The sequence below is a fragment of the Strigops habroptila genome, chromosome Z, assembly GCF_004027225.2.
Source record: "Strigops habroptila isolate Jane chromosome Z, bStrHab1.2.pri, whole genome shotgun sequence".
In the NCBI taxonomy this organism is placed as follows: domain Eukaryota; kingdom Metazoa; phylum Chordata; class Aves; order Psittaciformes; family Psittacidae; genus Strigops; species Strigops habroptila.
The window spans coordinates 41,489,764-41,517,173 of NC_044302.2; the positions used below are offsets into that span (position 1 = coordinate 41,489,764).

Here is a 27,410-nt window from a genome sequence, read left to right on the forward strand (position 1 = left end):
GATCTGTTCCAGGAAGTTTCTTCTACTGGGAGATATCTCCACATTGGAGAGGAGGTGTTTGCCTGCAGAGAATGGCCTCTTGTAGGGGAGAAAAGTGGTGCCACATCCAAAGTTGGGAGAGTCTCCTCAAAAACAACAAGCAGAGTGCCCAGGCCCAGGGAATGATTCCTCCACTAGCAGCACACTCCTGGAGTTTGCCTGCAGCAATTTGCAGCTTTCCCTGCTTGAAGATCCAGAGGGACCCTCACTCCTCAGAAAGTGTGTGTGTGCCCATCATGAATAAAAACACCTACCTCATAGAAGACTGGTTGCAAGTTATGGCATTTGAAATCTGTCATGCCTTGCATGAAGAGGAAACTCCTGGAAATGAAGAGACTTTTCTGTCCAAAGGCATAATTAACCAATCCGTTTACCTCTAGCTATATAATTAATGACTGATCAAGACTGAGTGCACCATGTGATGTAAAAAAAAAATAAATAAATAAAATGCTGACTGAACATGTTGGTTTCAGTCTTGCAGGCTAAGCAGCAAGAAAGAATTGCAGAGTTGTTTCTGTTCTCCTCTGCTTGGTTTATGGAGGGACATGGAAAGTGGTGACCTCGTTTCAAAGAAATGTTATCTCAAATGACTCCTGCCTCATGTTATACAAGACATGAATGCATCAGAAGGAAGAGACACTTGCACAAGCATTCACGAAAGAGCTGTGTCACACATCTGTGTAAATGAACAAGCAGAGAAATCATCAAGAAAAAAAAAATTATTACAGGTAACATGGTTCAGCTTCCCAGGGTCAGCAAATTGTCTTCCCGCAGCAGTCCAGACACCTTCAGCTTCAGAAAATCAAGAGCACTGACTAGGTATCTCAGTAAAGCACACAAGGATGAGGAAGAATGAAATAGGTACTTTGACTTAACGGAAAAGATTAAAGTCTGCTAGGCAGGCAGCAATAAAGAAGCACTGACAGGCACTTCACTAGAGACAATTCATAAAGCCAAGATTTGCTTTAATAAAACGTGAAGAACTTTATTCACGCACAAAAACGATAAGAACAAAATCAGTCAGAGGCAAGAAATGGAAACACACTGATCACATTCCCAGCTTCAGTCTCAATTTTGTCATAAACCCATTTCCTATTGCAGCGACATTCCACTCCACATTTGTTTGAATTGCATTTGGGGCAAGGATAGAAGCAACCCAGGCAGTTCTTTTCCAGGCAATCACACAAATCGAAGTTATTACAAAGCAGCCTGCCACATCTGTCGTACTTCTTTGCACTTCTGCGAAAGAGAAGAAAAAGTGATTTTCAGAGAATGCTTCGACATGTACGAAGACTAAACCAAACAAATGTGGAAAACATCTGTCCAGGAACAAATATTTTCTCTTTAACAACCTTGTAGTGTAATGAAATACCAGCATTACATCCTAATTGCAACAGTCACTGGTAATAAAAATGAAAGTATGCCAAGGAAGTAAATCAAAACTCTCTCAAGTCACACAGAAAGCTTGTTTTCCCAACACAGCTTTCATGTGTAATAAGAAATTTCACTGCAAAATATTGATGCTTTTATTAGTTTAATTTATATTCAGTAAAGAGCATACCAGCATTTTTTTAAAGTAAAATATGCAATAAATTAGCATATCTATCTTACTTGGGCTTCTTAAAAAAATCTCGTTTCATCTGTGACATGCACGCTTTCTTTTTCTGCTCTCGAGTTTCAGGATTGAAGTCAGCTACTTGAGGTCCTGGATTTTGAAAGGCTAAGCATTTTAATTGTTTCTCAAGTTGCTGCTATAAATAAACAAGAGAAAGATTATAATTAGTGCAATAGATATTTATTAGCTGCCATATGTCCTCACTGGCTTTCAAATTACATCAAAATTCATATTCTTGATAACTTAAAACCACACAGGTAGGAAAATGACGCAAAACTCCACCTAAATTAAGATCACATTGTTTAAAATTTTTTTCATGTCTGTTAATTGAATATTCCTTTGCCCAACTGTATATCCTGACAAGAGAGGAAAAACCGTGACTGCATACATGACTGGTACAGTCGCATGAAGTTTGAAAGCTGCTTTGTGGGAGACAGGATCATGTATTTTTTTCTTCAACTTTATCTATCAACTTTATCTATCAACTTTTTTTCTACAACTTTATCCATCATGTAAAGCGTTATAATCACAAGCGTTTGTGATTATAAGCATCACAACTGGATTTGCCCATATCTTATCTGTTCTCTCAGATGCCTAGAAACCATCTTTGTCCAAACAATCTGGAGGCCATAGAAATCACTGGCGGAGCAACTACTGCATGAAGTAAGCATTTGCACAAGTGAAGAGTATGAAAAAACACAGACAAAAAAAAGGAAGCTAGACTGAGCAGAGATTTTGTGAAACAGGACGGAGCATTTTCTTGCCTATTTTATGGAATTCATATTTGTAATTAGCTAAAACTGCTGAACAGTTCTGGAAATTAGAACATCAGCTCTGTGTATTGCCATTCCACATAGCCAGTGTATGCTGGCAGTCATGTCTAAAGTCAATGCAAAGAAACATGGGCCTTATGTGAAACAGTTTCTCTTTGGACAATGACTGTGGACATCAAACATACACTTGTAATTCATTATGCAATCGCACAAACATACATGCAGATTTATCTTTTCTCCTCTTAGGTAAATGGAGCTGACTTGCCATCCGTCAGCTTCCCTGGAGGGTGTCATCCCTTTCAGGGTCCACAGTGATTTTTCACAAACAAGTGATCGCCTTCATTGCTTCTCTTGGGGAAAACAGTGGCAGTTCAGTCCAATCCATTGATACAGTGATTTAGAAATACCCATGCACTTGAGTGTGCTTATTTACAGCGTAGTTGATGCCATGCGTCTTCAGTTGCATCCTTCTGAAAACCTATAGGGCAATCTCATGCACCTACACTATTCAGATAGTTCTTTTGCTTTTGAGTCTGGGGGAGATCTTCAGTGCAGAAGATGTGCTTCAGCTTCATCACTGTCCACGATCATAAATTATACAATTTTAAGTTTGAAACATATAATAAACTATGGAGATAGTCCTTCCTCAAAGAGTACTCTCTTATTTCCTCACTTACTATATCGAGCTCGGAAGTGTTCTTAGCCCTCTAACTCACTACTGCACTGCAAACTTGACTCATTTCACTGTTGTTATTACTGATATTTCCCTATTGACTCCAGCTTTTTATTTCTGTAATTATGTAAGAAATTGAAGGCAATCAGTATCTGGATAATAAAATGGTACTGAAGAAGTCATACCAATTGTTTTTGTGTTATTGAACCATCCTTCTCAGGAGAGACATTTCCTTCTGCAGATGCTTCCTGGGCAGAATTGCTTTTCTTGCAGTTTTCTTCTGTGAGATCACTCATTTGGCCACCCTTTTGAAATACATATATACATCTGTTAAGACATATACAGAAGTGTGAGATCCACAGATTTTTAAGTGAAAGTTTTAAGGTAAGCAGGTGATATCCATAGTAGGCTTTTATGTATTCTTAACCAACAGCAAATGCAGAACAAATGTTGCTCAGTATCGGACTCGATTTTAAAACTGTATTAAAATAACTAAAACTACATAACAAAACTACGTAACTACATAACAAAGGCTGTATTACCAAAGCCACTCTACAATTCGTTAAGCAAACCTCGGGAAATCTCTAGTGTTTAAATAACACAGAAACTGAAAGAAATGCTGTCACCTGTGATTCTGTAGCTGACACCGCTTCACCGCATTGCCATCTTTAATGTAAAGGCGAGAAGCGGTATTCTCACAGAACGCGTAAGAGCAATCGGGGCTGGGCGGTGGAAATGAAGACAGCCCCGTACAGGAGCAGTTATTTCGCTTACCAGCAGGTGACACTGTTGTCCTAGCTGCCGTTCTTTCTGCAAGCCTCCGAAAAAGAGCGGCCGCGGCGGTGCTGTGGGAAGCAGGAGGGGTCTGGCCATAATCTCTGACATTATTTATAGACACACAAAGCGTGTGTGTCAGAGTTGTGTCCCTGGCAACGAGGCCATTCCCTGCAGATTCACAATTTTCTTTCTGAGGATTTCAACCAGTGGGCTAAAAGTAAATTTCTTGGCTTTTACATCTCAGTCCTTAGCTTTCTGAAACATTTTGTGTATTAATAGAGTAAGTTCTAGGATTAATAGAAAAAAAAGTGAATCACTCTATTAAGAAAGCACCCGGGGAGGACTCTGGGTTCTGCAAGTCTGTCCTACAAATGCCATCCATCACCTCTCCCCCATCACACAAAATGGGGTGGTAACTGTAGGTGGTACCTACTTGTTACCCATCTTGTGAAGCTACTTAGTTAAAACTTTTTATGCAATATATGCAGTGCCAGTGCCTCAGACTTTAACCCCAAACACCACCAGAAATATTTAAGCTTTTTTGGAGTTCCCTCAACCCTTCCCCAGGTGCTGCTCAGTCATTCCCACTGCCTCTGAAAGGTAGTGCAGTTGTCTCTGCCAGGTTACCCTCACTTTAGGATTGTTACCCAAACGCTGTCCCAGAGATGATCTTCATTTCACCACTGCCAAAGGACCAGCACCTCTCTGAGAGAAGCAGGAGAGGAGTCCAGGCCTTTAGTTTCCTCTGTTGCAGCCCCTCCCTGCAAGGTGCCAGTCAAAGTGGTAACAGCAATGAGAAGAGAGCTTGTAGTAACAGAAGTGGATGCTTTTTTGAGAGGTGAAGACTTTCAGCCTCTTTAAGATGGGGTTTCCCTTTCTCCTCTTCAGTGACTTCAAGAATGACTGAAGATTGTGACACTATAACAGTTTAGTCCTGGGACTTGAGCATCTTTCTATAAAAGGATTATAAAAGGAAAGCTAATACCATGCAATTAGTATTTGCTGTATGGGAGAGCCAGCTTTCCCACTGGAAATTTGCTAGGGGCCCACAAATAAAACAAGAATGAAGGCCACTGCTCCAGAGAAAGTGAGTATTGCTCTTCATTTCCACTCCAGCTGGAATCCTGGTAAGGACTTCCTTCCTGTATCTCCTCTTACATCTAAACCATACATCCAGCATTGTTAAAGCACTGCATGAGTATGTGAGTATGCATGACCACCATCCACACCTGTTTTATTACAGCATACAGGGTTCAGGAGCAGAACAGCCATCAGGAGCTACCCATGTAAGCATGCAGAATTTCCTTGTGTCCTCTGGTGATGTAAGTATTTGACTCCTTTGGCAACTAGGTCCAGATAACTAGCAGTTATCTGGAGCCAAATACACAAAATCAGAAGCCACTTTTTAAATACTGGCAGAAAAGGAATAAGCATCTTGTTCCAAACGTGTTTCAAATGCCCTTGCACCTCAGGGGAAATGCCTTGCACAGAAAATTTGGCACATTTCTGTCTCCATCTATGTTGTAAAGATAAAGTGTTAAATTTTAATCTCCAGGAAAGATACTCAAAAATGAGGCAGAGTGTGACTAGGAAACTGTGCAACATTCAGAAATTGGTGAGACTCACAGGACTGATTATCATCCATAGCATGTTCTGAAGGGGAATAAGAGAACAAGGGAGACTTTGAGACTTACACATCCACTCTCAAGTCTGCAAAACCTAATTATCCAAAGGAAAGTATTCTTGGCCCTGAAGCAGAGTTTTTTCATCTACTCTGTTTGTCTGGCTGTAGTGATAATTCAGGAGCAATGCATTGATATATAGTCTCTTCCATAAAAATTTCAACTCTGCGGACAGCCATCAATTGCACTCTTCCTCCACGAAACCTTGTGTTCTCCCACACCTTTTGAACACAGCACGTACTTCCTGGAGGCAATAATCCACATTGTAACATCCCACTATGGCCATAGCGTATGTCTGAGAACTTGCAATTTCAGCACAGACCTTTGGCACAGCTGACAAGGCTAAAAGCAGATTAAGGGAGGAAGAGAATCAGAGCCTGTATTATATTAAAAGAGACTTGGTCTTATCCAAGAGACAGATGTTTCTGCTCAGAGGACAGTTTCAGAAGATGCTGGGATTTGGAAGGAACAGCATTTGTTTATGATTTTCATAAGAGGAATATTTTCCTGTATCTGTTCTTTCAAGAATTTAATATTCCTGTTATGATCCTTGCAGACTGCACTGCTAAATATTTCAGCTGGTGCGAAACGTGGTGACCAGCATTACAGATACTTCTGGCTGCTTAATCTCAGCAGCCTAAAGCTAGTATCTCTGCAGAGCTTGCCAGAGTGAATGCACATTGTTTTCAAGTTGTGTTTGTTCATCCCATTGGAGACTTTCTGGCTGAGATCTGTAAGTATGTACATCACCTTCACCAGGGCAAAACAAGATGCTGTCCCTACAGCTTTAATCCCCCTATGCCTGCACGGATTAGACTGACCCATTGCAACAGTCCCATCTTCCTCATAGCCTAGTTCTGCAGAGATGTCAGTGGGCTCAGAAACCAGCAGTCAAGCTTGTGACACATTCCAGTATGCATATTGAAATCTCTATAGGACATCTGGTGCCAGCCAAATTAAGACTGAAAATAAATTAATCTTTCTCAGGATGAAGTACGGACTGAGCTGCAAAGATGTGGAAAGGCCACTTACCAACTAATCCATGCCTTCTCTCATAGCCCTAAATGTGCATGTGTGGTCAGAAGATGGCCTTGAAGCCAGCTGGAGACACAGACAAGACGAAGAAATAGGTCTCTCCTCTTGTAACTCAGATTGTTTCACAGAAAACTGATAAACATGGTGACAGAGCAATGGCCCATTCTGTGGCGGGAGTCTGGAGGAACAAACCCTCTCCTCTCCCAGTAAAATAAAATAAATCCTCATGAGTTTTCTCTCCCAAACCCAAAGCTTTTCTGGAAGCCATATCTGGAAGTGAGGGATTCTTTAGCTGAAATCTAAGATAAGTATAAAATCATGTGCATCTTCTGGTTGTCATGCAGTAGGAAGAAGAGATCTGCCAGACTTACCTTCTGAAAACCTGCAGTTCTGAAGGGGTTATGTTCAGTCCAGAGCAGACAGCAAGAGAGAAAGGAGATTCTCCAGAATTTTAAATTCTACTTGCCAAAGGAAGGGGCTGGCACAGTGTAGGTTTACTGCTGCACAATTCCTCTGGTAGTGTAAGTATGACATCAGCCCTACAGCGACTGAAACAGAAGACAAATAATCAAAATAGTGCTCCCCAGAGAAGTAGGCTGGAGACAGTGCCAGGTAACTATCTTAAAGGACCTCTCACTTTCTGCCTCATTAATTATGACTTTAAAATAGTATAAAGAGTAGAAACAGAGAAGTTATATAAAATGGGGTGAGTCCTCATTTATTACTTGCACCTGTGATATGTTCACAGAGCAAATGTGTTTCTTAGAGAGTTGTGGGGTTTTTTATTCTTAAAGGTAAGTAAACAGGGAAAAAAAAAAAGCTCTCATAACTATTGCATTTTACAAAAATGAAGTTTTGTTTGGTTTTTTTTTTTTAATAGTATGGATGTAGTGAAGGAATATTTTACCACATCAGACAAATGTTTTGGATTCTGTTCACCATATCCAACCATCTCCTAGCTAAAGTGACAATGCAACCTCACCATTCAGCTCGCTGTCGTTCAGGGTTGTTGCATTAGTGCAGACAACTCAGGCTCCTCCTGATACCTCCGGATGCCAGTTTCCAGCATGCTGCAATCACTTATGGCTTTCATTACTCTTTAGAACACAGCTAAATCTTAATAAACATCTTGTCATAGTTTAAGCCCAGCTGGTAACTCAGCACCACACACCTATTTGCTCACTCCCCTCTTTCCCTGCTGCTCCGGGCAGGAGGGGGAGGAGAATCGAGAGAATGTAAACTCCACGGGTTGAGATAAGAACAGTCTAATAACTGAAGTATAATATAAAACTACTAATAATTATATTAAGGGAAATAACAAGGGGAGAGAATATAAAACTAAAAAGGGAAAGAGAAAAACTAAAAACAAGAAGAAAGACAAGTAATGCACAATACGATTGCTCACCATCCGCCGACTGATACCCAGCCCTACCCGAGCAGCGATCTGGGCCTTCCAGGTGACTCCCCCCAGTTTATATACTGGGCATGACGTGCTGTGGTATGGAATACCCCTTTGGCTAGTTCGGGTCAGGTGTCCTGTCCCTGCTCCCTCCCAGATTCTTGTGCCCCTCTTCACTGTCAGAGCACGAGACTAAAAAAGCCCTTGATCAGGGTCAGCGATGCTCAGCAATAACTAAAACATTGGTGTGTTATCAGCACCGTTCTCAGACTGAAGCCAAAACACAGCCCTGTGCCAGCTACTAGGAAGGAGAAAAATAACTATTACAGCTGAACCCAGGACACATCCAAACCTGTCAAGTCTTATGAATTCTCCTGTTGTGCTTAGACAAATAGTCCAACTTGTCTTTATCTTCATCAGACACATCCACCCGTTGTCTGAGGCATTTCACAAACCAGTCTGAGGGCAAGTAGATTTACTGTTTACCATACTATTTTCTTTCCCTCAAAACTCTTTTAAAACCAAAAGCTGATGTGACGTTCTAGCAGCAGACCTTAGCTAGGTGATTTAAATGCTGCTACATACACCTCATTTTGTTCTAGAAACTGTTTTCTTGTTGTGAAAAATCAAACACGAATGTCTGAAGGGGGGAAAAAAAATCAAACTCCAAGGTACTCATACAACAGCAAGCCACAAACAAAAACCTACAACCTGTTTCATTCTCCTGTATTTTTTCCAGTGTTCTTCCGATTTCTCCATATACTACATAATGAATAATATTGAATTAATGCTATAAATACAAAATTTATAATTGAACAAGCCTATGCTTAATACCTATTTTTCTTCCATTTTGCTAATACTTACACCCATGTATCTGAACTTTTTCTGTATTGTTTGTTCATGAGTTATATTTACCATAGCATGCATGTAGGCTGCAATCTCCTCAGAATAGTTTTTACTGAGTGGATGTTAGGCTACGACTAGGTGAGGATGTACACGTAAGATTAAAATCTTAGGTGACATTTAGAGAGATTGATTCTGGTGGTTAAATTCCTAAATGGTTCCTCCAGGAACAAGGCTTCCCCACCGTCAGCATGTGACTGCAAATACACCTCCAGATATATGATACAATTGTACCTAGGAGGTTTGTGGGGAGAAAAACAGAGAAATTGTTAGAAAGATTTCTTCTAAGCTTTTTGGCCATCATCCAATGTCAAGCTGCTTGCTCCCTGTACACCTCAGCGCACTCTGCCGTGCAGTGCACTCAGTGGCAGCCTGCAGCCAGCACAAACAGGGCAGCTGAAGAGGAAAAAAAAAATGCATTTTCCAGTATTAAAAACTAATCTGTAATGTTCTTGTCCCACTGGGAAACGGTTCCCTGGAGCGCCATGATTTCTTCGTTAAACATTAACACAGAGTAAAGTCAAGTCTTAGAGGTGGTCTTCTGATAAACAATTCATTTTCCCCTCCTCCTCGACCCCCCACCCCCATTTTTTCTGAACTGCCAGGTTTATCTGGTGTTTCTGCCTCGGGATTTTTCCTTTCTGGATTTTCAAATCAGCAACGGTCGGGGATGGGTGGGGAGGGAACTGATAGGGAGCACATGGAAAGCAAGGGGGTAATTCGGATAATTTTAGTGGCAGAGATGCCAAGGAAAGAGGCTGTGAAAGGCTTGAGTGAGGCACACGGGGAGAACAAAACACCTTTCTCCAGAGAAGACTGTTAGTCCTCCTAGTCGACCAGCCCGCCGCCCCAGCTGCTCACAGACCACCTCATGGCTTATTTAGCGACGAGTTTTCCACACAGGCAAAAGACAGCAAAAAGAGCCGCTTCTTCCTGCCCACCGCTCTGTTACCGAGCCCGAAAGCCGAAGCGCGGCGCTGCTATCGTCACCATGGCAGCCTTCAGGTGGGGCCGCCACGGCAGCGCGCTCCGCTCTGCCCCGACCCCTGTCCCCGTTTCGTCCCCGTCCCTGTCCCTGTTCCCGCCCCTCAGCAACTCGGGGCCGAGGGCCCTGCCTCCTCCCCCTCGGCCCTTGCCGCTAGATGTAGGGTATAACAATGGCCCCTACTCAAGCGGTGCGTTCTGCCCGTACCGGGAGCGGGGCTCTAGGGAGCCGAGCGGCACGCGCTGGTCGGAATGTTCCAGTCAACTGCGGGACGAGCCTGAGCCTGTCGGCCAGGCTGGCGACACCCTAGGAACGCTTGCTAGCAAAGGGCTAAAAATGCCGGCGAGCAGAGGAGCTGGGAGAAGAAACACAGAGTAAGAAACAGCAGCGCGAGCGCCACGGACAGCGAGGCAGGCGGGCGAGGAGCTGCCGCGGGCGCCGGGGCAGGGAAACCCCTCCGGTCCCCGACAGCACGGTGGCGGAGCAGGTGCACGTTCCCTGGGGGAACTGCTGTGGCAGGGACCTCGCGATGGGGCGAGGAGGAACATAAGGAGGACGGAACGAGCAGGGAGAGGAGCGGTTGGCTGACCTCAACTGCCATTGCTCCTGAGCGGCCACGGCCTGACCTCAACCCACATTGCTCCCTCTTGCTGGGCTGCTCATGGGGAGGAGATGGAAGAGTTGGGAGTGAAGATGAGCCGAGGAAAGCACGAGGGTGGGTGGAAGGTGGTGTTTTATTTGGTTTTTTTTTATTGCTACCCAAGTCTACTCTAATTGGTAATAAATGAAATTAATTTTCCCAAGGAAATCGGTACTGCCCATGATGTTAACGGGTAAATGATCTCCCTGTCTTTAGCTTCACATACGAGCTTTCTCATGTAATTTTCTCCCCACATCCTGTTGAATGGGAGAGCAGGATGCTGGATGGGCATCCTGCAGGCAGGTAAGGTGGGCCCACCATCACCAGTCAGGTCCTTGCCTCAGAGAACATCCCCTCACAAAGAATGATAATCACAAAAGATCTTAGTGCCCTATAATACAAGGTTATGCACAAAATCGATCACTTACTTACAAAGATGCAGTTGGCAAGAGGCCTCTCAGCCTTAAGGAGTAACCCTGGGAGGTGTCCCTGCCCAAGGGTAGATCACCACCACTCAGTAAGCAGCTTAGCAGGAAGAGCTTAAAGAAAGCTCACTTAGGCTGTCATATTTATGGAATAAAGTGAGCCAACCGGCTCACAGCCACATTCCATGCAATAGGAAAGATAAGGATAGCAATCCTTGTACTCACAACCTCCTTCATTCCTTGACAAATGAGTCTCGGAAGAACCACCTGCTTTCTTTTGTATGAATCACATGGTGAGTGTTCAGTTTCCAAGCTCATATGCACCAATGCTCACCTTGTCACCCTGTTCCTGTGTGGGCTTTCAGGAAACAGGTTGGAGTGAGAGAAGTTCTTGGCCTGGCTATGGGCTAGCCCTTTCCTGCCTTTGGGACCTGCACCACACTACCACTGGTCTGTAGTTGGGAGTAGGGTCCAGCCATCACACCCGACTCTAAAGACCCTGCATCTCTGGGCTAGGGGGTCCACAGATGACAGCTCTTTTTGTCCTCTCTGAATCACTGTGCAACAGGAATGTATTGAGGCCACATCTCTGTTCATTTATGGCACTTTAGCCCTCGTTCCCTTTTCCCTACCTAATACTGGCCCTTCTGGGACTTGAAACAACCCTGAAAGGAGTAGGCAGCTCCACCTGCCTCATCCATGTGTGCCATCAATGGAGCCGGATGGCATGGGGCTTGCACCTTGACCACCCAGGCCCCACAACCAGCTGCTTTCTCCTAACCTGTCTGGGAGGCTCCTTGTGGTGCCAAGGAGGAAAAAGTGGGGTGGCAGGGCAGCTTTGCTATGAGGTGCAGAGGAGCAGTTGGCTAGTGCTCTTGGATCTTGACTTAAAAACCTCTGAAGTCTCTCTTCCTACTGGGAACAGCTTAGCTCGCAGAGAAATTGCAGGGAGAGTGCATGGCAGCAGGAGGACACGGGATTTCTTAGTGCCAGCCCTGGTGTTTGGAGTGAAGCTGGAAGCTGTGTACTGTGGTGCAGCTGGTGATGGTGGCTGCAGCAGAGACTGCCAGGCTGTATTGATCAGCACTGTTAGGATTTAGGCAGTGGGGGCTTCTGGTGGGCCAGGAACACCCTGTGCCCATCAAGCCAGCTCAGAAATGGACAAAACCAGCCCAGAGCAGTAGGGGGGGCCGGAGAAAATGAAGGAAACTGGAGGAGACACGTGGAACATGTTGGGGACAAATCTGGGGATACACACTTGGGATACGGGGCTTGATGCCAGAGGAAGGATGCCTCCAAGGCAACTGCAGTCTGTGGGCAACTCATGCCAGGGCAGGGACACTGGTGAGGAACTGCAGATGACCAGCGCTGGGGGAGGGACACACCTGAGGGAATATCAACCCTGTTCTAGATTAACAACACAGGATCCAAAAGAATACAACATAATCCTTCAAAATACCTCAGGTTGAGTTTCTCTGGGGAAAAGAAGTAAGGCAAGCAATGCACTTGAGAGGAAACTGAACTTCTCCCTCTCTACACCATTCTCATCTCCCTTGGATCTTACCTTGCTCCTGCAGCTTCCCTCATTTGCTCATCCTGTTCTCAAATTTGTTCATCTGTTCTCATCCTGTCTCCTCTTTGTACCCTTGGTCCTCTCAGCTATTTTCATCCTCCCTTCCCAACTATTCTGGACTAAACTTCCTGTAACAACGTTTTACCCCTAAGCCCAGTAGGTGCAAACCGTCTTCTTCCACTGATGAGTAACCATTCCACCTTTCCCTGAGGTCCTAATTCTCCCCCACTCTTTTCACTGCACAATCTCTTCCCCATCCCTGCTAGCTCCAGAGTCTCCTGCCCTGTCATGCATGTATGCTGTAAAGGCAAAACAAGTGTAACTTCTTGATTTCCACACTGTCAAGGCAGAGAACAGGACTCAAGTAAAAAGGCTGGTCTTTCCCCAGCATATCTACTTTTTTTTATCTTCTCAGGGTCTACTAAATGCACACCTCCTTTCATTGGAAATTGTCATCACAATTACATGCCCCATAGCAGCTTCACAGTCTCTGTAAGTACTGTAAAAACTTATTTCCTGGAGTCCACCCATGTCTTCATACTCATTTTCAATAAACTTTCTTTACCCCATCTCCACTTGCAATAAAGCAGCTTTCCCAGCTTGCCCTGGACTCCTCCTGTCTCCTTGCCTTGCTGCATCTCCCATTTGTCACTCTCCGGACCTCTGTGTTCAACTTGTACTCAACAGCAGCAAGAACTGCCATTGAATAGCTGTCACTGTTACATGCCACCAAGTGCGAATGCGTGGACTCTGGAAGCAAGAGTGATTCAGATCTGCTCCTACTCAGGCAGCTTACGCAGCAGTCACCTTCACCATTTGCTTCTGCCATGAAAACTGTGCTGCTATTCTGCAATACAGAATGTCAGCCAAGAGGCATACATTAGTTAGGAACCACTATTTGAAAATAATTTCTTATTTAAAATTGTTTTACTGATTGTTTACATACTGGCATTTGTAATTAGAGTTTTGTTCCGCAGAAAGAAGAAAAATACTAAAAAAAAATAAGGAAGAGTAGTTGGAAAGGAAGAGTGGTTACTCATGGTTGGAAGGAAATGGTTTGGACCTATTGAGCTTAGGAGTAAAATGTTATGGGAAATTTAGCCCATAAATCCTACAATAATGACTTTTTTGAGCTTTGCTTAGCCCATCTGATGAGACACACAGAGTCAGTGATTAACTGGTGTAAGTCAGAAAATGCTGAAGCAAAGCCTCCCTAACTCATCACAGCCTCGATGAATTCCTCTGCTTTCTGAATCAGCCTGACAAGGACTGTCAAGTACACATACAATTTTCTTTGGCACTACCCTTAACTGCATCAAATGCTAAAGAGGTCAAATGATTCCAGCACAAACCTGGCTGCAGCAGTTGGTAATTCCCATAAAGGGAGCCTCTGGGAGTCTCAAAATAGTTACCGTTTTTCTTTGCAGCCATTTGGGAGCAGAGGAGATTCATTGCAGCCAACACGGCAATGTTTTCCTTAAATGTATTTAGAGGCTGTCCCTGAAAAATTCTTTTTATTAACACAGCTGCTCTTTATTCCTTGTCTCCTCATAGGGTGATACTCTTAACTTCTTGGGTTTCCTGCACTCCATATAATTTGTTTTCTATGTTAACCTGAGCACCAGTACAGTAATTTTGTCATAACACTGTTACTCCACAAATAAATAAATTACATCAACTAAGGATCCCATACGTCTTCAACCACAAGCTACTATGGTTTGCTGATACTGACAGACTGAATTCTGTCTGTCACCTGCAAAATGCTGTGTAAGCAAGGTGATTAACTCTGTATCTACATCAGAGAGCAGCTTAGTGCAGTAAGAATGGAAACACCTGGTGATGTTCCGGAGGGGTTAGTTTAGACTAGCTGCATTCTAGTGCCACAGACAAAATGACCATCAAATGGTGGTGTGTATCGGTTGCACACCAGGAGCTCATAATCTCTTAGATAAATTTCATCCAAAAAGAATCCAGTTCACACACTCCAAGACTGTCCTGGAGGTTGAAGCATGCTAAACAGAGACAACTGGGAGGATGTCTTCAAAAGCACATTCCTAATAAAACACAAATGTGAATGTAGACCCAATAAGTACAGATCTGCTAAGGAAAAATACAGTTTGAAGGACAAGGCATTCATTTATTACCATTAAAATTTGAGGTTTCTTTAGTCCTTTCCTCCCTACAGTTCTGGAACCATTCTCAAATTTATGCTTTATGGCACTGTTCTGAATTATTGTCCTCTTAGCAATTTACAAACACAGAAGTGGAGAGAGACAGATTAAATGACTTGCCCAAGGTCACAGTACAAATCATACGCAAAACAGAATATAAAATTTTTCCAGCTTCCTCACGTGTTTTTTGCCACAAATCTGTACCACGCTTTTCATTTGGATATACAGAAAAAGACAAAGGATTTAGGACTGCATCTATATGTCAGATCATTATTAGCAATACATCCTTACTAACAGCTCATCCAGTAGGAAATTAATTTAGTCACAATATGAAAATACACCTCTCATTTATTTTGCTGAATATTTACTTTGTGAATTATTTTAGCCTTACTTTCCAGTTGGGAAGAAAACCACAGCACTCATAAAAATCTGCTTTATCTTTAATTATATCTTAAGAATAATACCAAAATTCTAGTGAATCACCCTGTAAAATATACTGAAAATTGTTTTCCACATCAATCATCTAGATTTTTCTGTAACCACTTGGCAACTTTGATTAGCAGTTCTCTCCTTTCCATATTTTCAATTTTTGTGAGCTCCAGTAGTAGAGTAGTAGCCACTCTCTCATCCTCTTCCAGTGTAGCATTATAAAAAACCTGCAACTGAAGAAATAAACACATGAGCTTGGTTCCTATAACTTCACATGCAGCAAGCAACTGTGTACCTGACAGGTGATTTAGACAGAAGTGCACAGAAAAGGGAGAGACTAAACAGGGGATGGTGCAAGCTTACTGATTTGCCCTGAGGTGGGAAAGCTCCCTGCACATTAGGAATGTGCCTTTGGCTGTCCCTCTAAATATCCTTTCAAATGCAGCCAACTTGACTAGAACTGGTGGTAACACACAGTGTCTAGGACTAGTTGGATAACAGAATCCTCTTGTGCTGCCTGTTCTACAGTCACAGAACAAGAAATCTTTCCCATCAGTCTAATGAGCAGAAGACAAGAGAGGACTGAAGAATAGCAAAGAAACATATGGGGGGAGTGGAAAACAAAAATAAAAGAAATGATAGAGATGTCAGCATGATAACCAGCAACCTAATATGCCAGCAGCCCAATTTTTGGTACATGATCATGGCAAAGGTGATCTCTACAGGCAGATTTTGAAGAGGAAAATAAGCTTTTGATAATATTTATTGGGTCTCAGTTCCAAACCTGAAGGTTAATATAGAGGCTGGCACTGGGCTATTGCTTTTACCATCCCAAGGAGTTAACTTGTCCCTAAAGAAGAAAAGATGAAAAACTTACAGTTCGTGAATGTTGAAGAGCTATTTCTTTGACTTTAGGAGCTAACTCTCTGAATTGTTCTCCTCATTAGCATCCCTTCTCAGTTACTTGCTGTATGCATGCATCACTCAGAAGCAAAAAAGGAAAGCAAAATTTTTCTTGCAATGACACATACTAGCCATACAGGGCTGGCAAAGAAATGTGGATCACATGCAGATAGCACAAAAGCTGAGTTGTTGAGAAAAGAAAATAATATTTTGGGGAAAAAATCTGGGAAGACTTGGACTGGAGGCAAAAGAGCAAGAAAAAGAGTATGAAACGAGCAGTGATTTGTCACAGGTACTAATGTGGATTATTGCGGGGAACAAAATAAGACAGCCTAGAGCCACCTCACATAGATTTCCACCCTTCAGCAGGTTTCCCAAAGCCCATTCCTTTTTTCCAGATGTACAGCAGCCCAATTAGAAAATACTGTTCATGGGCTTATCTAGGCTGCCAAACAGTGAAAAGAAAAGAACTGTATCACATGTAGGCCATCAGTTCAGCACACAGGCAGGCAACCTCTTACACTGCAGCCACGCAGAGCCGGACAATGTCTGTCACTTCACAAAAGCTGACTTTCATGCCATGCTGGTTAGCTGCACACACAGACTGCAGGGCTGTGGGCACATGTTCACATGTTTATTTCTCAGATGAGGAAGTATCATTTTTCTCAATGTCTCAACACAGCAACATTGTACAATATATTCTGTTATTTCTTTAAAAAACAAGAGATTTAAAAACCTGTACTTACAAATTGTTAATAAAACTAACTGCTTCTCTGATTTACCTCTTGGATCTGTACATCTGTATTGACAAATCTTCCCATGACTTTTAATACATCATGTAATAATTCCTTCCCATACCTGTAAAATTTAGATGAAGGTCCTTCAAACAGCATGTTAGCAAACATACTAGATTTTATCTCATTTGAAAATACTCTATTTAGTTATCATTTACCATGTTGAAAATATCAACTAAGCTGAAGTTTGCAACTGCGTACTCTTTTTTCCCCTTTTAAAGAAATTAACACTCAATTTAGACATGAAAGCAGAGTGAAGCACACTAATTACCCTTCATTTTTATTTCACAGGAAGATCTGGTATTTCTACGTTGGCGAAGTGAATTCTTTGCTTAAAATGGATAGTCTTTGTGAGCCCATACAGCCAAACTGAGCTAGAAAAGCTAACTAGTATGATTCTAACAACTTGGCATTTCTGATGGTATCTTGAGGATGACGTATAAATTAACACCCACACTATTCTTTTAGTTTGAAAATAATGGGTCAATTTCCCAGCAAATTTCTCATCAGTATGGAACACAGAAAAACTCCGTAAGGGAACAAGCTGGTGCGACACAAATCTGCTACAACTTGCCTTTTCTAGTGTTAGCAATAAAGATATACATTTGAATGCTCCTAGATGGCTGGTCTTGGTTAAGCTGCCACTAATGACTGCTGATGGACTTCTCTGCCACTGAAGACAGCAGGAAGGTACTGTCAGAGCCCTGCCACTTTTCACCATTGCCAAGGAGAGAGGGAGTCTTTGAACAGGTATCAAAATACTTGTTTTACTGGAGACAAGTAGCCCAAGCTCACCTGCAGTTTACATGCATTAATTCAGGGAGGCTAGAGATGGTTAGGACTTAAGTCAGTGAATATTAACTGTAATTGGTCCATGTAGCACTTGTAAACCTGTATGCTTCAATCCCCCATCTCTCCATACTTTCTTTGGAAAGGGGTTACAATCCTACTCCAGCATTTTACACCCATGCTTGTGAAATGCTAGTGGATAAATCCATTTCTAAAGTCAGATTTTCCAGGAAATTTAACATTTAAAAGCACTCAAACAGTCATGAACAGGCTGGTTTTTTAAGCATTGTGTCTTCTCTGACATTAAGCCCTGATCAGAGTTGAATCCTCTGAAAACCCTGCTCTGCATACTTAAGGAATTGCATCAACTATTACAAAAAAGCCATCTCTGGAACGAAAATCTGCACCTGGATTTTACGGCTTAAACATAGAGGTGGAGGAATAAGCCAAAAAGCCACAGAAATAAAGGCAATCCAGAGCTGGTTGCTTACCATACCTTTCACTTAAAAGTGGCCAATTTTCCGTAACAAATTCCCAGGCCATACGGTACCCAATATCCTTAGTCACCGCATATAAGATGATGATTGAAGTGTAATTGGAAGAAAATAACGTATCACTGAGTCCATACTGCAAGTATCTGTTAGAAAAGAAGGTAATAATTGTACCTATTACTTGCTGTTTAACAGTGATGATCTGGAAATAATTCAGTTCAGGAAAATTCCTGTCTCAACAAATACCAGGATGCGGAAGGTTATACCAAACTTGGTGTCACTCTGAACTGTGTATTCAGCTTGGGTTTTGTACTTACATCGGTGAAATCCCCTGTTCTTATCCACTGACTTCACTTATCAGTAAAATGAGGGTCCATCAGGTGGATATATGTGCTTTTCTTATCTGTGTTACAGATAGACAACCCCTCCACCAGACAACCCTGCGTTCTATATACACAAAGATATACTTTGATCAAGGTCACCTGTAAAGTAACCACGATTCTTTGGCACAGCTCATGGCAGACAGCAGGATATCTTTATCTTCCTTTGTGGAGTCAGTACGGTTATACATTTCCCATGCAAAATTCCATTCTTTATCACTTCCCATTGCAACACCATAGCAGCAGACTGTTCGTCTAATTAAAAAGGGAATTCTGCAAAGCAAAATATGATTAAAAGGTACTGTATTGTTGTAAAGTCAAAACCAACAATTAACTCATTAACCGGAAAAAAAAAATATTTACAGCTAAAAGTTGCACAAGAAAGGAAATATAAAATAGCAATCTAAATAAAGCCAGGAAATTTGACTGCCTTATTAATGATTTAAACACTTTAAAAGCATGCAGTTTAAAGGCAAACCAAGAATGTTTTTTAGAACAGTTGGGCCAAGCTATTTTGTGTACATACTGTGTCAATGCCACTCTTTCACATCACAGTCTAGGACGTGGATCACATCATTAGGGTGTACGGCTGCACATGGCATCACCCCAGACAAGCCTTTTTAAAGCTTCTCCAGTGAATGCATCCAGAAGGAAGAGCCATGTGCAGCACAAATGGAAACAGAAAGGACATTTCTCCATGCACCAGGCAGGCTCCTATTTCTCCCACACCAAGGGAGAGTCCTCAACATGCCCATTTTCATAACAGAAACTAAATGCAAACATTATCAGTATAATACTCCATGCGCAAAAGCTTTAACGGAAGATTTCTCCTGTGGCAATGATGTGTCCCCGATATTAAGATATTGTCAGTGCCTTCCAGTGATAGCAATGTATTCTACTGTGCAGGCTACCTAAAAACAGTTTAAATTAATGATATTTTAGACTAATTCTCTGTAGGAGAATGGGTCCCATTGCTACAAATGAAACATTTAACTTCCCAATGGCATATTGTTAATCTGGTTAGCCTGACTTAAGGCCAAGATTGTAAGTAAGAGGTATAAAAATTATCTTCCATTAGGTCAGAATTGAGACTTGGAAAAAGAGATAAGTTTCTGGTCACAAAAGCTATTCTTCAGGCCCAAACTGGAAGCAGCACATTCAAATGTAAATATTAGTTGAGAAAAATTCATTTGAATTTCAGTAGACTATCCTAGAGAAAATGGGGATGATACGAGCAGAAAGAGAAAAAATACTATTCAGAAGGAAGTTTATAGGACAGCAATCTTCAAACCAAAGGTAGAGACATGTAAGTTATAAACTCTGAAAACTGAAAGGGACTACTGGAAAGGAGGGAGAGAATCAGGTGTTTTGCATGGCAGACATCACTTGTTAAGAAGTGAAAATGCAGGGATTTTGATTGTCCTTTTGTGGGTGGGGAATTTCACTGGCATAATAACTGAAAAAGTGGGAAATTTTTGTATTTACTGAAAAAAATTAGTTTGGATTCATTTACCTGGATATATGCTGTAACATAAGGCATTTGTCACCGAGAATGACAGTTACCAATATTGAGAGACTATGTCAAGGTAAAGAATAGTCCTGTGAGGAATCCTTTTATGACAGATCTTATTTGAGTAAAAGGTCTAGTAATTTGTTTAATAATCATTTCATAATGCTGCAGAAAGAGGCCATTGTAGGGTAATACAGGGTAAAGCTGCTTTGGCTAAGATACAGCTATTTATTTTGCTACTGCAGCTGTTCCAATAGTTTCAAGAAAATACTGGTTGCTGAGTGTAAAGCTATTGTGGGTGAAGAGCAAATAGACAGGCTTTCTGTATCATTTGGCTGCAGCTCTGATGTTCAGCATTCAAGGCAGGCTGTATGGGCAGCCTACTATGGGACAATGGTCTACTGGCTGGTGACACCTGTGGTGGTTTATGTTGTACAGCTCACAGAGGAAGTCCACTGTGGACCAGAAGGACTCTGGAGCTTCAGGTTATATTAGATGAGGGGTGGGGCTTATTAACCTTAGTATTTTTCCTGGGAGTTGTTGTGTGGTTTGATATTACTGGCCTACCAGGATTCTCTTATTTCTGGATCTTGGGGAAGATACAAAAAGCTGCTCGGAAGAAAGGTGGATTATTTTACATAATTTTCCTAAAACCAATGCTGAAGTGACATAGTGATTTCTTAAGTTTTGAGGGCAATGGCAGACTAATTTCCTTCTTTCAAAAGAAGACAAGCCAGAAAAAGCACCACAGAGAATACATTAATTTAGCTGGCTTCACTTCATTCCTATAAGCAAAAAAGAGTAAAACTGAGAAACTGGCTGGGAATCATGGCTCTTGGCTTGTTATTTCCATGGAACAGATAAAAATGCACCGTATCAAGTCCAGTTAAGTTCTACCAGGAACTATTTGGAAGTGTTCAGTGGAAGTTGGTCACCTTATCTGAAAGGGAAAAGCATTGTATGTGTGCAGTTCTACTGTCCTCAACATAAAAAGGACATGGAGCTGTTGGAGCAAGTCCAGAGGAGGGCCACGAGGATGATGAGGGGGCTGCAGCACCTCCTGTATGAAGACAGGCTGAGAAAGTTGGGGCTGTTCAGCCTGGAGAAGAGAAGCTGTGTGGAGACCTCACAGCAGCCTTCCAGTATCTGAAGGGGGCCTACAAGGATGCTGGAAAGGGACTCTTCATCAGGGACTGTAGTGATAGGACAAGAGGTAATGGATTCAAACTAAAACAGACGAAGTTCAGGTTGGATATAAGGAAGAAGTTCTTTACTGTGAGGGTGGTGAGGCACTGGAACAGGTTGCCCAAAGAAGTGGTAAATGCTCCGTGCCTGGCTGTGTTCAAGGCCAGGTTGGACAGAGCCTTAGGTGACATGGTCTAGTGTGAGGCTCCTCTGCCCACGGCAGGGGTATTGGAACTAGATGATCTTAAGGTCCTTTCCAACATTAACCATTCTATGATTCTATGATTATATCCTTCCACAGATGTGAGAGTCATACTGGGTTCCACATGTAGCAGAACAGCTATAGTGTGCTGTTACGAATTTTCCTCTCAGAATGGAGAATGTAAGAGCATCTATTCATAAAGTTTGCTGTGCCCTTTTCCTTTTCTATCCAGCATCTTAAAAGCTTCCTCTTTAAGTGAACAGGAACTATGATCAATCATTTGAAACATAAGGAGTGTCCTATCTCCTATGTTTTCTTCCCTTAAAACATGGTCTTTTTTTTTTTTACGCTTAATAAAATTCATAATTGTATTTTTTTCCACCCTTTAGCTATGTGAAGTGTGAGGCTGTAAAGTCCCTTTGAACTTATCTCAGTGCCAGAAAGGACAGTGAAATTAATCTTCTCTGTGTAATTTAAAACCAGCTCAGCTGATACATTTCACAGACTTTTCAGCTCTTCAACTCAGATAAGGTATGCAGTATTCCTCCAGGAAAAAAATATTTCAAATATTATTAATAGGGGAAGATTGTTGTCTGTTTTTAAAACAGCCTGAGAATTCAGCATAGCATTGTTGCTGTTAGTATGGGATAGTAAGAATATTCTCTCTGAAACATAACAGAATGTCTTTCGGCTATTTGAACTTTTCAGCTTAACTGCAAAGTAAAATTTGGTTTTTATGAGGATGATCACTACAAAGCTATTTAAAAAAACACAAACATAAATGTACAAGTTCATTCTACTTAGCCAAATACATATATCAACAGAGATACAAGTAAAAACTAAATATTTATTATAACTACAACAAATAAAAATAATAATAAACTGAATATTCACTCACCAGTGCCAATACAATTTGACTATTGCATAGAAAAAAATCAAAAGAAAAAGGGAGGAAAAGAAAATAAGAATTTCAATACATCATAGTTTTTCTTTAACAATGCAATACTCAAATACAGAAAGTCTACTCCTGGTAGAGCCCAGGCTCTATCCTCACAGACCAGAAACCTGACCACCAGGCTCCAGTATCAGCATAAGAACTGACAGCTGTTCCCAGCACCTCTGTGTGTGAACACAAAACATGCAAGGCAATTTGATGGGCTCACCATGGGCAGATGCCTGTATCATACAGACATAATTTCACTCAGTATTTCTGAAAGAAGCTTAGAAACTGAGTTGGTATATGGTACACCTAAGGCTGTACTGCAGCAAAGGGACTGGACAATATGTGATAGTGGCCATAATCTGATCAACTATTATGTGGCTAAACAGATTTTGGTCTTCATGGCAAAAAATCTGCATCCTCCAGCCTGTAAACTCTATGAAAAAGCAATAATTATAAAATCATCATAAAGTTTGGATTTGGGCAAGAGAAGGAGGCTGAGGGGCACAGCTAGGCATAAACTTTGTCCTTCTGTTGAGAAAGAAAAGCAGTGTACAAGAGCATTTCTCCTTCTTCTTCCCCTGTGTAAGAGCCCTTTAACTTCCCACCTCACTTACACATGCACACCTCTAGGAGCACATCATCATTCTTACTTGTACTCAGGGTTGTCCATCCACTTAGCATACAGTTCAGATGACAGGTTCAAACAGTCTTGGAGACCCAGCCAGCACGCTGTTGCAAAAAGCTTTTCCAAATATACTCTTGAAGGGAAGCCAAAATATCAAGAATAAAAGATACGTATTCTACATTTGGAGTACCTGAACTGTGTTTGACCAGCACAGATTCACAGAATCACAGAATCAATCATTAGGGTTGGAAGGGATCTTTGGAGATCATCTAGTCCAACCCTCCTGCCAAGCAGGGCCACCTAGAGCAGGTTACACAAGAACGTGTCTAAGTGTGTTTTGGGTATCTCCACAGAAGGAGACTCCACAACCCCCCTTGGCAGCCTGTTCCAGTGCTCTGCCACCCTCAGTGTAAAGAAGTTCTTCCTCATGTTGAGGTTTCAGCCGTTAACCCAGAAGAACCTCTACTAGAAACAGCTGAAGTTTAATAAAAAATAAGAATTCATAAATAAATAAATAAATAAACTAACAATAATAGTACTTCCAACATCAACATTCACGGACATTAATGAGACTACAAATGTACTATAATTTTTCTTAGTTTTTTTTGTGGTTTACATCCCTCTTGGGAGTTTTAAGAGACTAACTGCATTTAGTCCAAATCACTCTGACATTCAAGACTGTGGCTGCAGCGGCTTTGCAAAATGGAGCATTTTAAAGTTCTAGTGATTGATCCATAAATCGTATCTAAAGTTCGCTGCTGTCAGGTTTTCACCAACTAGCAGCAGCCTGTTGAGCCTGTTCTCCAGTCAACAAAAGCTACCACTTAGATCATTAAACTATCATCTTTTATGCTCAAGAAATAGAGCATCATAGGTAACACACACTTACAGGACAGTAAAAATAACAATTCATTTACATTCAAATCAATTAGAGCATTTTTCCTGTATCCTGCATTTAAATTTAGAGGCAAACGGCAGTGTATCAATCAGATCCATTCACATCAGAAAAAACTTCTGAGAAAAGCAGAATACTTACTGAGCAAAATAGTCATCTTCCAAAGCATCAACATTTTGACGAATAAAACCTGCATAATAATGGTATATTGGCAACATTCTCTTTAAAAGGTATTTCTTTTAAAAGAAGGGAAAGAAAAATTACTTTAATTTAGATGCAAGTTTTTATTTTACTGTGTTTTTCCTTACTTTCTCAGATTTATCTTATATATTTACCACTATCAATTTCTTAACAACACACTACATTAAAATATTTTATATAAATTGGGTCTATAATTCAAAACACCTGTACATCCATTCAAACTGGGAAGTTACCATTTCACATCACTAGGATCTTTGACTTATTATGAAAGAAAACAAATGCTCATTCTCAGGTGAAAAAAAACCCAAAAAAACAGAAAAAGAACATGTCAATAGAGAATACTTTAGAAATACAATAGAAAATATTTCTCACATATTTTAAACATACCTTTACTTTAGAATTTAAGAGAACTACTACTGTGGGGTTGTACTTTAAACAGAAGTGGAATCTTCTTCAAGTAGAAGTCAAGGAAATAAGTAAGACAGTATCATCTCAAGTAGCTCAAATATGTGAAAGAATCATCTCATTTAGTATCCAAACCCAATCCCTTCTTTCTCTCTATGAAGACAAACTGGAAGGCAGTACAAGCCACACAGCACATACATACTATATGCCCTTTATACATAACAGTGTTACTCCCATTACTTACCACTGACTATTTATTACTGACTGACAGCTGTATTTTCCAGATCCTCAGTTTTTCAAAAACCCAGGATCAAGCTTAATATAAAGAATTTGATATATTTCTGCTTTATAATAAGAATTGCTCAAAGTTCAATGATATTTTAATCATTGACTAATATATACAAGTAAGTACCTCCTTCTATTAAAAAAAAATTACAAATCATGCAAAGGGAATAACAAGAACTATCACCCATCATAGTCATCATCACGTTCTTGAGAATTTAAAAAGCATTCATTCTAGTCTGATTTATTTAAATGGTCTAGTATCTTTGCTAACTAACAAAACAGTTGATACCTTTAGAAGTGGGTATACTTCATAGTTCTTCAGAGTACTTTCCAAATTCTCAGGTACTAGGTTTAACAAAACCATATTCCATATGAAAAGTTCATCTTCTCTGGCAAGGTACTTTGTTAGTTCAAGTGCTGTTTCAATCTGAATATATCCAAACCTATTTGAAAATAAAAACCCTCATACTTGAGCATATCTAGTCACATTAATCACCTACCATGAACATCTGTTTATTTATGAAACTGACAATAAAACATCAGGAAACTGTGTGGAAAGTGACCTAGAAAAAACATTGGAAAAATAGAGCTAACTCTCACATTTATTACAGCACCACTCTCAAAGTAATAGGACAATCATGGCAGTAAGCATGGCAGCATGCAGACTATTCTGCTTGTGCCTTCAGGGCACAGCATAAGCACATTTACAGCACACACCAGTCTCACTAGAACAAAATGAAGTAAAAGAGCACTGGTATGAGTTTTAATACATTTGTATTTTTATTGCGAAAACAACGTATTTTCATTACAGGTTCTTTTGTAGAATACAAATTATTGTGAAAAACAATTTCATTCACATGCACACTATTTGTGGAATTAACAACTTCAGCATGGCATTTCTGTGCCTCAATATGGAACAAGCACAGAATTACTTTTTTCCCAATTAAATTCCAATTCAAGGCCCTCTCCTCCCCAACAGAGACATTTCTAGTGTATTTATATAGAAGCACAGTTTCTGTACTTCACACTTACATTCCTTATTAAATACTAATTTTGAGCTCTCTTATGAGAAAGGGCATTTGTATGAGAGGAGAAATGGGAATTTTTACTTTCTCCTCTCAGTGCTACCTCCACAGGCTCTGACAGGATGCAATACGCTTTGGCCACCTCCCCGCTGAGCTCCCACATCATAGTTGTCCGATGCCTTTGTGATCTCTGGTACGTTTAAGGCACAGACATATTTATTGCTTCTTCAGCTTCCTACAGTACTGCTGAACAAACATGAACAACCAAGTCATCAATCAGCCAGGGAGATGAAAGAGGTATAAAGAGTGATACAGGACAGCATAGCTGAGATAGCCCAGAATAAATTAAGGAAAATTCAGAATGTTCATTCAGAATCTTTCCTCTGTTACAACAAATACAGGTTAGTCCTTAAAAAACTCATGACAATGCCATTATTTAAAATATTTTCTAAGAGTTGGAACAAAACTTAGAAGAAATTTTGAAAGAAATCACTCAGCACTGACAGAAGAATGGATTAAATACTTAACTCCTCCAGTGTTTTGTCAAAACAGCTGTTATTCTTATGAGGCACATATGGGTAGGAATGAACAAAGCAGAAGTAGCGATGTTGAATGCAATCATGTAGTTTAATCATCTTCTATGACATACTTGAAACGTACTTACTGTGTCAATGCAAAAACATCATCTATCAGCTGGAACCTGCTGACAGCGGGAATAGCCTGCAGAGAGCATTTATGGTGGTGTTAATGGATCTAAAGCATGTCATTAAAAGTTTAAAAAAGCTTTACCATGTTTCAGAAGGATAAGACACTTTTTCTAAGCCAAAATCTTCTACAAAAAGTCATAAAATGGATCCTGCATTTTAAGCTGAAATTACATATGTGCTTTTAGGGATGTTTGTATATATAAATATATAGCTACATAATATAAATATACAGCTACAGTCCATTAAGCATGGAATTTCAAGATCCCTCTTACTTGCATGCTGAAATGAAAATTAAAATATGGAAATGCTACATTTCCTAAAAATATCCCAGTTCCATCATTTTAATATATTTTTTCCTCCTGGTGCTTCAGTTCAGAGTGCATCCTCTAATTAGTCCTGAACAAAGTGTCTGGCACTATCATGAATTAAATGACTAACACAGAGCTATGGGCAAACCCCTGCCTACAGTTTGTGCTCTTGTTAGGACTGCTGGTCCCTCCTCCCTGCTTCCATGCCCTACAGCTTGACCACTGCTCAAGAGAACCTTCCCATGGACTGGTGCCAAGTCAGCACACACCTAATTTCCTACTGCCTTAGATTTGCTGTGGAAGAAAAAAGCCTAGAAGAAAGGAAATCAGAGTGCCATAAAAAGGTTTAACCACAACCCATGTTCATATCACCCTCATTTCCAGACCTGGAGAAGTTGTCTGACTGCACTGATTACTATGATGCTGAAAGCTTAAACCTTCTCACTGTTCTCACCAAAACCAATGAGTTGACATTACTACTGGAACCTCTGGCTCACTCCTGGATGAGGCAACATTAGATACCATCCAACCCCATATACAGCCACACGTATAGGCTGTTCTGTACCACTTTCACCTTCAGCCCAAACTGTGGCAAGTCAGAGGTGTCTACAGAGGACTGAAAGAGTGGAAGTAGAACTGATTA

The 27,410-nt window shown here is 41.0% G+C and overlaps 2 protein-coding genes across 2 annotated transcripts in view; both read right to left on the reverse strand.

The window, feature by feature from the left end:
• Positions 1-1,003: 1,003 nt before the first annotated feature.
• On the reverse strand, positions 1,004-10,211 carry ARL14EPL (ADP ribosylation factor like GTPase 14 effector protein like). The gene is made up of 5 exons (XM_030470963.1): positions 10,089-10,211; positions 6,966-7,142; positions 3,286-3,405; positions 1,651-1,790; positions 1,004-1,278 (listed from the first exon to the last, which is right to left on the reverse strand). Exons 3-5 carry the CDS (start codon positions 3,394-3,396, stop codon positions 1,056-1,058), a joined length of 474 nt encoding a protein of 157 aa, XP_030326823.1. The 5' UTR covers positions 3,397-3,405; positions 6,966-7,142; positions 10,089-10,211; the 3' UTR covers positions 1,004-1,055.
• Positions 10,212-14,703: 4,492 nt separating this feature from the next.
• LVRN (laeverin) overlaps positions 14,704-27,410 on the reverse strand; it is a 34,320-nt gene continuing 21,613 nt past the window's right edge. Inside the window, exons 13-20 of the mRNA XM_030470695.1 lie at positions 26,417-26,472; positions 25,017-25,170; positions 23,978-24,072; positions 22,967-23,074; positions 18,579-18,749; positions 18,102-18,242; positions 16,805-16,880; positions 14,704-15,352 (exon numbers count right to left, since the gene is read on the reverse strand). Coding sequence (XP_030326555.1) covers positions 15,206-15,352; positions 16,805-16,880; positions 18,102-18,242; positions 18,579-18,749; positions 22,967-23,074; positions 23,978-24,072; positions 25,017-25,170; positions 26,417-26,472 — 948 coding nt within the window. The 3' untranslated portion in view covers positions 14,704-15,205. The remainder of the gene's footprint in view (positions 15,353-16,804; positions 16,881-18,101; positions 18,243-18,578; positions 18,750-22,966; positions 23,075-23,977; positions 24,073-25,016; positions 25,171-26,416; positions 26,473-27,410) is intronic.

Bases quoted from the DNA above. Each gene is read 5' to 3' on its own strand.
- ARL14EPL (XM_030470963.1), bottom strand. From the start codon at position 3,396: ATGAGTGATCTCACAGAAGAAAACTGCAAGAAAAGCAATTCTGCCCAG. The intron at 1,791-3,285 runs GTATGACTTCTT...GTTTATTTATAG, and splicing joins CAATAACACAAAAACAATTG to CAGCAACTTGAGAAACAATT. The intron at 1,279-1,650 runs GTAAGATAGATA...TCTCTTTCGCAG, and splicing joins GATTTTTTTAAGAAGCCCAA to AAGTGCAAAGAAGTACGACA.